Source organism: Caloenas nicobarica, chromosome 2 (assembly GCF_036013445.1).
Source record: "Caloenas nicobarica isolate bCalNic1 chromosome 2, bCalNic1.hap1, whole genome shotgun sequence".
NCBI classification, from domain to species: Eukaryota; Metazoa; Chordata; class Aves; order Columbiformes; family Columbidae; genus Caloenas; species Caloenas nicobarica.
The window spans coordinates 3,415,630-3,428,656 of record NC_088246.1 but is presented as its reverse complement, the minus strand read 5'-3'; the positions used below and the strand labels follow the sequence as shown (position 1 = coordinate 3,428,656).

At 42.8% G+C, this 13,027-nt stretch overlaps 1 protein-coding gene across 14 annotated transcripts in view; it reads right to left on the bottom strand.

The window, feature by feature from the left end:
• The window catches only part of OBSCN (obscurin, cytoskeletal calmodulin and titin-interacting RhoGEF), a 197,991-nt gene that overhangs the window by 124,599 nt on the left and 60,365 nt on the right, over nucleotides 1-13,027 (bottom strand). For all 14 annotated transcript variants that reach the window (XM_065628909.1, XM_065628914.1, XM_065628916.1 and 11 more), the window contains exons 26-35: nucleotides 11,535-11,696; nucleotides 10,436-10,540; nucleotides 9,484-9,750; nucleotides 8,596-8,865; nucleotides 7,506-7,772; nucleotides 5,808-6,074; nucleotides 4,248-4,514; nucleotides 3,061-3,330; nucleotides 2,020-2,286; nucleotides 1,242-1,508 (exon numbers count right to left, since the gene is read on the bottom strand). In XM_065628909.1, coding sequence (XP_065484981.1) covers nucleotides 1,242-1,508; nucleotides 2,020-2,286; nucleotides 3,061-3,330; nucleotides 4,248-4,514; nucleotides 5,808-6,074; nucleotides 7,506-7,772; nucleotides 8,596-8,865; nucleotides 9,484-9,750; nucleotides 10,436-10,540; nucleotides 11,535-11,696 — 2,409 coding nt within the window. The remainder of the gene's footprint in view (nucleotides 1-1,241; nucleotides 1,509-2,019; nucleotides 2,287-3,060; nucleotides 3,331-4,247; nucleotides 4,515-5,807; nucleotides 6,075-7,505; nucleotides 7,773-8,595; nucleotides 8,866-9,483; nucleotides 9,751-10,435; nucleotides 10,541-11,534; nucleotides 11,697-13,027) is intronic.

The window sequence follows — 13,027 nt, the reverse complement described above, 5'->3', positions numbered from 1 at the left end:
TTAGAAACTTCACAGTGATTTCAGGTAGCTCACACCTTGAGGCCATGATGGGAATTAATCACACTTCTGTGCTTCTCAAGGCTGTTCTAGTAGATGATAAGAGGCGGTGGAGTCTGGCTTTACCCTGAGTTTTTAATAGATAACTATAATAATTAATAAATGGACACTGACACTGCATCTCCATGTGACTATTCTTGAACTGTTCCTTCTGTTCGTTTCCTCACTTCATCTATTTCAGCTGAAGAGTTTCTCCCAGTTGGAGCTCCAGTGAGGGAACTATGAGGGGCAGTAACAACCAGACCTCACTCCTTCCCCTTAAACACTGTCCTGCTGTCAGCATTGGCCACCACAGCTCATTTACTGCCTGTGGCATCAAACAAAAGCTGCTTGGGTTGTTCTCTTCAGCTGGAGACCTTATTGTGGCCTTTCCATACTGAAAAGGGGCCTACAAGAAAGATGGGACAGACTTTTCAGCAGGGCTTGTTGTGATAGGACAAGGGGTGATGGTTTTAAACTAAAGGAGGGGAGATTCAGGCTAGAAATGAGGAAGAAATTTTTTATCACTGAGAGTGATGAAACCCTGGCCCAGGTTGGCCAGAGAGGTGGTGGATGAACCATCCCTGGAGACATCCCAGGCCAGGCTGGACGGGGCTCTGAGCAACCTGAGCTGGTGCAGATGTCCCTGCTCATGGCAGGGGTGGCACTGGGGGAGCTTTGAAGGTCCCTTCCAACCCAAACTACTCCATGATTCTATGAGATTAGGTTGTACCCTTCATCTCTGAAGTGCAGAGGGACATTGAGCACTTCTTTAAGTGGACTTCTTAATTCCTGGACCGCCCATTCACCCATCCCTTCTTATAAGCCACTACTGGAAAGAGGACATCAAGGGATATGGAGAAAAGCCTGGAGGCAGAATAATTTTTCCCTATTCTAATAGCAGGCATAATGAATCGTGTCTGTCATATGTTCACACAGGAACACCAGCCTCTCCTCACATCAGCATTTTGGGGTTTAAATCATACCCAAAGTACTCCAGATCCAACTTCTTCAAATCAACACATTTCTCTGCATGTTCAGCTCTATATTTTTGTCCACGTGTCCTGCGTAGTCTATATACATCATGACTTAAGACCAGAAATCAGTAGATCTGTTGTCTATATGCTAAGAAATAGATCTGCCTCTGCACATAATGTTTCCTGGTGGAGAACCAGGATATACAGTCATGTTCCTCTCATGCGTACCTTGCACGACTAGCTTGGCTCTGGACTGGGCATCGCCAATATCGCAGGTGTAAGTGTCACCGTCGCTCTTCTCCAAGTTTTTTATGGTCAGCTGCAGGACTTGTCCTTTCTGTGTGATCTCGTATTTCCTGCCAGCCCTGAGTTCAGCCATGCCTTTCCTCCAGACCACAGAGGATGCAGCTTTCTCACTCTGGCACATAAAAACTGCAGTTCCACTTTCATCGACTTTTAGGTCTGAAAGTTCCTTGACAAAATAATTAGGTTTTTCTGAAAGGAAAAAAAGAAAAATACATAGAGACAGATTTGTTACCCAAACAAGTCCTGTGCATACAGAGTGGTCTTGGATCCCCTCTGCACCCCTTGTAGAATCACAGAATATAGGCACGGAGAGAATCTAAGAAGATCACCAGGTCCACCTAATGTCGTGGAGCATATCAGATAAAATATTTCCAGAAGATACCTGGGAAGTTTAATGCCATTGTACAGGTGCTGGTGAGATCTTATCTGGCAGATTGCACACAGTTTTGATCACCCATATTCAAAAAAGACTAACTCAAACTGCAAAATTTGGTTTGCTCATTATGTAGCACATAAGATTCTTCAGTACCTACAAGGCGTTTTTCCAGAATTTTTTTAAAAAGCCTTTAATCCATGACAGTTTTTGAAAGCTAAAAATTGGTCCTGTTTAGTCATGTAGGAGAGAAGAACATCTCCCACAGGTTGCAGTCATTTACCCCAGCTTCTGTAAATTCCAGCCCCAATGCATTCTTCAACTGACCTTGCACTGTGACCCTGGCTTTTGTTTTGGAGACCTCTGTCTCACAGGTGTACTCCCCACTGTCCTTGACCGTGGAGTCATGAATGATCAGAATGGCTCGTGTTCCCTCCTGGTGCAGGTCATATTTCTGGCTTTTTCGGATTGCTTTTCCATCCTTGTACCACCTGACATTCACATCAGGTTTTGACAATTCACAGCTCAGGCTGATGTCCTGCCCTGCTGCTGATGTTTTATCCTCCAGCTGTTTTGTAACCTCAGTAGGTTTTTCTGAAGAGGGGAAAAAAAATAAAGGGAACTTTGAATAAAAATCACGATCACTATATGACTGGGGTTTTTGCAATTCAAATATCCAGTATGTTTTGACGTTCCCCAGTGAATTATTCATCTTATCTTAAGGAAGGGAGAGAAAAAGCAGTCTTGCTCTTTAGTATGTAATAATTGCAGTTATGGGCTCTCAGTGAATATTAATTATTGCTTACAGGAACTGAGGACTTGTCCTGATGGCATCCATTTCAGGGAATGTCATTTTGTTGTCACTGAAGCTACTGTAGACGTACAGGTATTGTAGAATCTATCTCATTAAATATAGGCGTTTACACTATAGAGATCGGTAGCAGAGGCACTCACTCCAGGGCCACTCTACAGCCAGCAGTGATCTGCTAAGTACAGGCAATGGTCCTCAAGAAACAATTTATTTTGTCCTAAAGAAATCTAAGAGTGGATAATGAACTATGAAATCTACCTGTTTCTTCTCTCCACTGGCTGCCTAGGGAGCTTTGGGGGATCATCTCACATGCACATATTTTGGGTAGTAATTGTATGTACAAGTACACAATCCACCGCATTCTGCAATTCTCAAATACCTATAAAAATTGTACACCTTTCACTTGTTTTTAAGGGAAAATTTCAGTGTTCTAAGGCTGACAGAGAAGGCTGCTATTTGCTTTGGTCATAACAAGAGCTTGCCCTCATGGTTTACTGACATACCTTATGAAAAGACACCCAAGAAATCAAGCCCCAGAACCTTCCTGATCTCATTACCTTTCACGACGAGAGAAGCCTTGGAGGTTAGACCACGGGCAGTGAAAATGACTTCCCCAGCATCATCAGGAATCACGTTTTTGATACTGAGTGTGTATTTCCGCCCCGTGTTAGAGGCTTTAAATCTCCCACCACTTTCCACTTTGCTCCCGTTCAGCGTCCAGTTGAAGTCACCAATGCTTTCATGGGACAAGATACACTCAAAAGTGCAGTCTTCACCCTCCTGAATTTCAGTGTTCTTCAGCCGTTTGGTAATGCCAATGTTCAGTTCTGGAAGACAAAAAAAAGTAGGTTAATAAAAGGAGAAAAAGGTTTTATGATTAACATGAATAGTAGTATTGACATTTTTAGCTCATGAGACTGTTTTATCCATAGGATTGACAGGACAGCACTGCATTCCTTACAGATATATTTGACATGAGAAGGATTTCTCAGATGTTATCCACTCAGAATCACCACAAAGCTATAGATAAAGGGACACATGAATCTTGTGGCTTTGCTCTGGATGGACGTCATGAAGAACAGCTCATTCAGTGCAGAAGAGTCAAGATTCAACAAGCAAGATGGGAGAAAAGCTGTCAGAGATTAATCCTCTGGGATGTTGTGTGAGGTTTTTCTCCATGCTGATATAAGAAATATGATGTTTGTATTTGTTAACTTGTTGCCATCCTACCCCTCCTTGTGTTGGAATCAGACAAATTCAAAATTCATCCCATTATCAACATGAGTTTGGAAGCCATGGACACTCCTCTTTCCTTCAGGCAGCCACAAGTATGAGAGGACAGGGTGAATTTCTGAGTTCTTCAATGCTGTCCTATTCTTATGTTCCCACAACTGACTCTGAATTAATAGCTGAACCATATGAAACACAAGTTGCCTTTTTTTTTTTTTTTTTTCCTTGAGAAAGTAGTTACTTGCTCTTCTGGAGGAACTTTAGTGATGTTCAGGAAGGAAACATTGGAAACATTGCCAATACATCAACATGTGAATTTCACTGAAACACCAGATATACCTCTGTAAAAGAGCAATGGGGATTGTTCAAACATCTCTGTTATGTGGTAAATTCTGTTAGCGGTGTTCAAGAGTGGAGGCCATTGAGGCTCATTGAAGAACAGACGTGAGAGAAGATGACCAACCCCACCCATATTTGCAACACCCCTTGATTTGCCATCATCTATGATACTTACCCTGAACGCTGACCTTTGACTTGGCAACATCAGTGCCAATATCACAGGTGTATAAACCTGCATCTGTCTTTTCAAGGTCATGGATAAGGAGGCACAGGGTCTTCCCAGACTGTATCTGCTCATACTTGTTACCAGGAGTGAGCTTCACACCATCCTTTTTCCAAACAGGTTTGACCTTCTCTTTGGAGATTTCACATTCCAGTTTAATCACACCTCTCTCCTCACCGAAAACATCGTCCAAAGACTTCATGAAGACAGCAGGCTTCTCTGAATGTTATCAGACAAAACAGAACAACCAAGATATTTAGGTTGAGACATTTTAAGTTGCTATCAAGTAATTAAAGAGAGCTTAAGTAAACCCTTGGCAATGCTGATGATGCCAATGCAGAACCTGAAGCAGTCTCACACCTCACGACTGGAATGAGTTGGGACATCTGTCAGGCACAGGAGACCCCATCACAGGGAATGGGGCTTGGAGAAGTCATGTTGGGCCCTAGTGAAGGCCAGAGGGGCAGCTTCACACTTCTATGGAACAGCTACTCCACAAGATAGACTAGATTTGAGGAAGCACTTTTCTGCATTGTGGAGGAGCAGAAAACGTTCTCTGGGAGTATCCTTTCCCATTGCAGGAGTCTAGAAGTGGAAAGGGGTCAGATGGTTAGAAGAAAAATGTGTGAAGAGAAGTAATTGGGAGGTAGGCCTTCTAAAGCCAGAGAGCTGGCACTACCTTTTCTTGAAGCAGGAGCAGCAATAAAAAGATACGCTTCACATTTTCCTCACTTTCCTGAACATTTTCCTCTTGCCTCTTTTTTTACTTGATTCCCTTCATCTAATTTAAAATATATTCAACGCTGAAGACCCTTATACACGGGAAATTTTTGACCAGATATAAAAGAAAGAAGGAAGAGAAAATCCTTCAGAGCCTCAAAGTGGACAGAGTAAAAGAGTCAAATTATTCAGATACTCTGGGAAGGACAAATTAGTCGTCGTTAGTCAGGAAAAATGTGAAGGAAATCAGAAAGATGATTCTCTAAGAGGATATGGAGGACGTCAGACTCTGACTTGCAGAGACAATGGCTCAGAACATTTCCCATTCATGTTTCCCGATACATGAAAGAGTTAATTTAGCCCAGCTCGGGTTGCTCAGAGCCCCGTCCAGCCTGGCCTGGGATGTCTCCAGGGATGGTTCATCCACCACCTCTCTGGCCAACCTGGGCCAGGCTCTCACCACCCTCATTGAAAAACATTTCTTCCTCATGTCCAACCTGAATCTCCCCTCCTTTAGTTTAAAACCATCACCCCATTGCTCTTGAGACTATCCTGATGACAAGTAAAAGGATACTAAACAGCTATGGAAAGTTTTGGCAGGAGACCAAAACAGTCTTCCTTAGAAAAATCATCAGTTACAGTAGAAACTTAGACTGGAAGAAAGCCCTTGTGCACTTATAATTTGATCCCAGAGAGGTGAAGCTTACGAGCACGATTTCTGCATGGATGTGGTAAATAAGAGCTCCTTTGCGTCTCTTATTTACGTTCAGGAGGTGTGAGATCATGACTCACCTATCACCTTCAGACGGACACTCTCTGACACCTTGTCTGACTTCATTGTCACTGTGCCAGCATCCTCAGGCTTGACATGCTTCATCGTCAGCGTGTAGCAATTGCCAACGCTCCTGATGTCATTGAAATTGTTGGTGTAAAGGAGGGTGCCGTTAAGGAACCATTCCACATCCTCATCGTCATGGGACAGCTCGCAGGAGAAGACAGCAGAACTCTCCTCTTCAATTTCCACGTCTTGCAGGTGTTTGAGTACTTCTACATTGCGGGCTGTAGGAAACCAACATGCACCATCACCACTTGTACCATAAATCAGTAGATTTCGTAGCATTTACAGTTTATTAAATGATTCAGTGTGGTCTCCTGTACACCGTTGGTCATTGCGTTTCATTTACTTGGTTCTGCGTTTGGTCCAACAAAAAACATCCATTAAAAATACTATATTGTCTGGAGACCTCAATTCTCTTTTTACACATAAAATTCTTCTGCCTTTTTTTTCTTTTTAATTCATATATAAGTAAGTCTTTCTAAAATAGTAATGACATTACAGTGATGCCTAAATACCCCACGGAGCTCCAATCCCTGTGTGCTCATCACAGCACACACACACATACTCTTTATACTAAATTGACCCTGACTCACTGCCAGGGAAATAGAGAGGATGAGATAAAGACAATAGTTTTGTCCCAAAGGATGAGATGAAGACAACGCTTTTGGCGACAAACAACAAGTACAAAGATATTAAGCAACTTGCTCAGGTTTGGGGAGCAACGGGAATTGAATTATTTTCTTTTCCATTCGTTGGCCGGAGGTTTCTCTTTGCAATTTTTCCACTCATGAAATGCTGTTTCTCAAGGACTGGCTAACTCAGAGGGAGGCTGGGGAATATTAAATCATTTTGACATGTGGATGAACCTCTGCAAGGCCAAACCATTACCAGGAGCTGCTCCCTGGACTTCTGTAAACGATTCAGCAGCTCATCTCCAAGTTTTGCTGACAGTATGACAGCAATCATCTCTTCTTACAGTTTCACCAGAGGTGAAGAACTGGCTAAAAATCATGCCAAACCTGGATGAGGTAGAACATCATTACGAATAACAAATGTATAGCAGATATAAAAGCTGACGCAGTGGTCAGGAAATTAAAACCATCAGAATCAGAGGCCTGTAGCAGAATATTTTTAGCACAAAGTACCAGAGTTCCGTTTCCTCAGATGAAATGAAAAATAATGTGCCTTGAGAAAGACACATGAACTTCTGCCTTACCCAGATGGTGCCTTTCCATGGGCATCACCTACTTCGTGGTAAGTGCTGGATTTCAGTATCATGGAATATCAGCACAGTGTGTAATACAGTCAGTTCACTTAAGACAACACATTAATGCAACATTAGCAAAAGGGGAATCTACCTCTGCTCAAGAAAAGAGACCCAGAGTGAAATACTGAACCATAAAGGTGTCATAGAATCACAGAATAGTTTGGGTTGAAGGGACCTTCAAAGCTCCCCCAGTGCCTCCGCTGCCATGAGCAGGGACATCTGCACCAGCTCAGGTTGCTCAGAGCCCCGTCCAGCCTGGCCTGGGATGGCTCCAGGGATGGTTCATCCACCACCTCTCTGGCCAACCTGGGCCGGTGTTTTATCACCCTCATCGTAAAAAATTTCTTCCCCATACCTATGCAACAGGCATGCAAACCACTTGTACCTTCAACAGTCAGCGTGGCCTCGGTCTCCGCATTTCCAGCCCTGCACTTGTACACACCAGCATCTTCAGGCTTCACCTTCAAAATCTTGAGCTCTGCTGAATGCTCTTCCCGCTTGATTTTGTACTTCTCAGAGGGCTCAATGGGCGTGTGGCCCTTGAACCACTTCACAACCTTTGGCGAAGGCCTGAAGTCACAGGACAGGATGACTGAATGGCGCTCCAGAGCTGTCTTGTCCTCCATCTTCCTGGTGATCTGTATGTGGTAATCTGCAAAGCAAGGAAGAAGAAAGAATCAATCTGAAGAATAGGAAAGTTTCTAATCTGTATTTCATGCCAATCGATTTCATGTATGTCATTCGCAACTGTTTTGTGAACTGCTCAGATGATGCTACAGTTTCTGTTACAGAAGTGATTTGATTTGAAGCTAAATCAACATGATGATCTACAGACAATGCTGGTTTGTGTAAGATAATACTGTATATTAAGTGCCAAATGCATGGTCTGGTTCTGATTCAGTGCTTACTGAGTTGCTCTCAAATTTAGGACTTTATGCAAGTAGAAGTGAATTAAAGACAAAACAAGGACTTCAGGATGTGATCGGAGATATTCACTGTGGTGACAGTGGAAGATAAAAAGCCCTGAAGCTTTGCCCCGGATCAAATCAATGACGAAGTGGATTAAGTAAATGAGCTATCAAACTTGTCTGCTTCAGAAATGGGACAAAATAAAGTCTCCTGGCAAATTTGATCTGTTTTGTCCTATTTGGCAAAGTCAAGAAACAAACAAACAAACAAACAAACAAAACAGTCTTAGCTCAATAGATTTGAATGCCAGGTTTGAATACCAGGCACACCAAACTCATTTAATCAGATCCCTTCCTAAGACATTGCTGTCTCATTTTGTGCATCCAACATCGCACCCAACAACTTGCAATCAAGAATTAAGCAGATCTTCCAGGTACACAAACATTTCCAAGACTCCGGCCAGTGGAACCTTCACACTAGGCAGTTTGTCTGATAAATTACTTTCCAGGGACTGCGAGAAGGAGGATCCTTCATTATATAGTCCAAGACAGGACATATCGCATTACCTCTGACACGCAGGTTTGCTGTGGATTTTGATTTCCCAATGGAGAACTGAACAGTGCCAGTCATATCAGTGCTGGTTTTCAGTATGGTCAGCCTGTGGATGGTGCCTTCTTGTTGCATGATGATGTTTCTGCCAGCCTGCAAGGCTTCTCCACGTAGAAACCATTTGGGGGGTTTAACGGATGGGATGGATATCTCGCAGGCAAAATTGGCTTCTTCAGGCTCAGTCACATCCTCATCACACAACTCCTTTACAATATTAATAGCTTGCTCTGGAAGGGTGGAGCAGGAAAGCAGGGGTTTAGGAGTCAAGAAAGAACTCTTTCATTTGCATCCTGCACACTCCTGCCGTCTTTACTGCACTTGAATACTGCACTTATTGTCTCAAAAGGTCTTAAAACTTTAATCTTTTCGCATAAAAATAAACATCTATTGCTGGTCACAGTCACTGACACTGTGAAACTGCCTCAAGAGAATCCAGATTTGATTCCAAGTCCTATTTCTAAAGCCATGTTCCTACTCTGATGTTGAATTCTTGGCACTATATAAAATGGAAAAGAAGATTCATTGAAATGCAGGTATGGATAGTAGAAAAGACTTTGGCTAGCTATAGCAACTTTTCTCTGAAAAACAAACTTTCTCTAGTACATCTGAGAAACTTCTCTGGAACTGGAATTTCCTTGTGAGAATGTACCATATATTCATTTTCTATGATGTTCCTACCCTTATAATCCTAAAAGAATCAATATCAATGGACTTCAGAAGAAATCAACATGGAATTAAAATAGTTTTTAAGTGATACTGTGTCTTCAAAGTAAATGAAAATGGCTTTTTGAATCAACCAATCCTTCATTCCAGTGCATCTTAGAGGGGAAAAAATGGTTTACTACCTTCAACAAAGAAATTCGCACTGCTTTTGTCATCAAAGGCGTCACAAGTGTACGTGTCTTCATCTTCATAATCCGCATCGTTGATGATGAGCTTCCGATAGACACCTTCGCTCACAATTTCGTATTTGTCGCTAGGGTGAATTTCAACATCCTTTTTGTACCATTTAACTTCGGCATTGGCACGAGACACCTGGCACTCCAGGAATCCCCGATGCTTTTCAAGAGCAATCTTATCTCGCAAAGGCTTCACAATTTTTACAGGCAGCTCTAAAAGGAGTAAAAAAAGACAGAATAATCAGTACAGTTTCCATGAAATATGTCAATTAAAATCTCACTATCACTATTTCTTTTTTTGGGCAGTTATGTGGACAATGACAGTAATCTCCATGATGCTAAATACACAGCACATGAAGAGCTAATGAAAGCAAACCTTTTTATCCCCATTTTACCATTTGGATGGCTGAACTGCAGAGATAATAGGTAATTTACTCAACACTACACAGAAGTGCTATGGCACAGCCAGAGACTGATCTGAGATTTCCTGAGCTCCTCATCAGTGTATTAATTCAAATGTCTTCCTTCTCTCTCTCACACTTTTTAAGTTAAATAAACAAACAAAAAAATGCTGTATTCTTTTAAAACATGCACCAGAAAGAAAAAATGCAGGAGAAAGTCAAGCTACAGCTTTTTGTCCCTCAAAGTTCAAACAGAACTTTTAATGTCTTAGAGTACAAAATCAATCTCTTGAGAAAACAAATGATGTTATTTAGCAAACGCAAATTCCCAGCAATGAGGTTGATATTTGACATGCAGTAGGTAGACAGGAGTTTTTCTTTCAATGAAAGCTCTAGGTGTTGTTTAATTTTCCTCATGTTAACAGTGAGGGAAGTTTGTTGGTTTGTGTAATAGCATGAGAGAGCTTAAGCAGCATAGGTATGAAAAGTATAATTACCTTTCACAGTCAGCTGGGCACGAGATTCTGCCTTTTCTGCTACAAATTTGATCTCTGCTGCATCTTCGACTTGGACGCGCGTGTAAGTCAGTGAATAGGTCTTTCCTGAGAACAGACACACAACCAGACATAGGTTATCCTGAGCAAACATCTTCACTCTCCAAGGCAAACAAGCATCACTCGTCTGTTTTCAGTGCATCAGGACCTGCTGTCAGGGCAGCAAGGCTGACCATTCCGCTGCATCTGTGTCCCTGTCTCCAAGGACTGACTGAATCAAAGGGTTGTTGAATCACAGAATAGTTTGGGTTGGAAGGGACCTTCCCAGCTCCCCCAGTGCCCCCCCTGCCATGAGCAGGGACATCTGCACCAGCTCAGGTTGCTCAGAGCCCCGTCCAGCCTGGCCTGGGATGTCTCCAGGGATGGTTCATCCACCACCTCTCTGGCCAACCTGGGCCAGGGTCTCACCACCCTTATTGTACAAAAATTCTTCCTCGTGTCTAACTGAATCTCCCTCCTTTAGTTTAAAACCATTACCCTTTGTCCTATCTTAACAGGCTCTGCTAAAAAGTCTGTCCCCATCTTTCTTATTGGCCCCTTTTAAGTACAGAAAGGCCACAATAAGGTCTCCCAGAGCTTCTCTTCTCCAGCTGAACCCCCCAGCTCTCACAGCCTGTCCTCCCAGCAGAGCTGTTCCAGCCTCGGGTCATTTCTGGGGCTCCTCTGGCCCCTCTCCAGCAGGTCCATGTGTGTCCTGTGCTGAGGACCCAGAGCTGGATGCAATATTCCAGGTGGGATCTCAAATGTGGTCCCGACCATCTGGAAAGTTCTTGGAACAGAAGGATTCCACCCACTGTCAGATGATACAAATTCCCACCCACTGCTGGCAGTATGGGATGGCAGGATGACACCAAATTTGCCTTATTAAAGTTCCCACCACGTCACTGTCCCAGCCCAGCTGCAGCCCCAAAACAAAAGGAGAACTCTCTGCTAAACCTTCTTAACTTGAATTTGAAGGTGAGACTCTTCTGCCTACTTTCCAATAACAGCACCTATTCCAACCCACCCCATTCAAGAATGAGATCCCTCTTTTTCATCTTACCATCTTGGCGCATTCTAATATGGTCGGCAGCCTTCAGCTTGTTGTCATTTTTGTACCATTGGGTTTGGACCTCATCGTGTGAAATCTCACAGACGAAAGATGCACTCTCATATTCATTCACTTCCACATCTTTCAGTGGTTTAACAATCTTGATATCTCGGGCTGTGAAATCGGAGACACAAATATTTATTTGTGTTTTTTCCATAACTGAGTGTGGTCTGTCTACCTTCTGCATACTTGCATGGAGAAAATGGGATTGTGTTTTATTGAACATCAGCTTCCCTTCCTAGGTAGTTTCTCTCTTCAACATGGTAAGTACATTTTACTCTTGAACCTACAGGTAGAATTACCAGCTACAGTGGAGCTCACTGCAAGGACATTTTATGGATGCTGGAACTTTACACAGGTTTTAAAAGAAGTGAAACTTATTAATGAAAGAAAATCTGCCAAGGAGAACTAAACACAAGCCTACAATCTCTTATGTCACTACAAATCTGTCTCTTCACGTTCTCCTCTTACTCCCTTGCTTGTGTGTATCAGCCACAGAGACCTCAGCCACACATTTTACCGAGGAGATAACTTTTCCGCTGTCTCCTGAACCCAGTATAATCCTTTAACTCTGCAGCTTTGCACTCATTTATGTCAGAACTGATCCATATTTCTGTGCTACTGCAGCCCTTTCCTTTTGACAGGGAAGGTCTTGATACACCTTGGATTAGCCTCAGGAGCAGAGTTCAAATGCAAACCAGCCAGCATTCAAATAGAAACCCATCCCAACCACAAAGTCAGGGGGAAAAGAAGGAGTTCGACAGAGCAATGGAACAGGACAGATGTTCATGAAGATATTGCTGAACCCAAGTGGCCACATGAGGACAGCATCTAGTAAGCAATAAGAAAGAGCTGATCTGTCTTTTCAGGTGTCCCTCTGGAAAATAACATCTGCAGGCCTGTCAGTTCAGTAACTGGCCTTTAGCACTAGCTTATCTCTGGTGCTTCAGAGCCTGGTGACAAAATACATCTGGTGCTTGGGCAGTTGCACGGTGCAACACACAGAGGGAAAAAATATCTTCAGCATAAAGGAGATGTGCAGTCAGAAATTGTGACCCTTTCCTTAGCATTTGCAACATAAAAAGTAGGACACTTCTCGAGATCAACCCAAGGCTTGTCCAGTCCCTATTTAGGCAAAGTCTCCTTGTGCCAATGGCAGAAGCTAAACCAAACCACGTCAGCACCAGCCACTGAATCCCTGATTTGTGCCTGGCTGTCTGGTATTTGATAACTTGTCAACACAGAAACATCATTCAAATTCCAGAGAACAGAAATCAGTTATGATAAATGGAAAACTAAATTAGCGCTTCTTCCAAAAATACTCCTTCAAAGGTAGAGCAAGCACAGGACAGCTCTGCCAGCACCTTCTCACTGGGAAGAGAATTTCCAAAACGAGTAATTGCAAGATACACAAACTGTCCCCCAAATATTTCTCACTGTGTAGT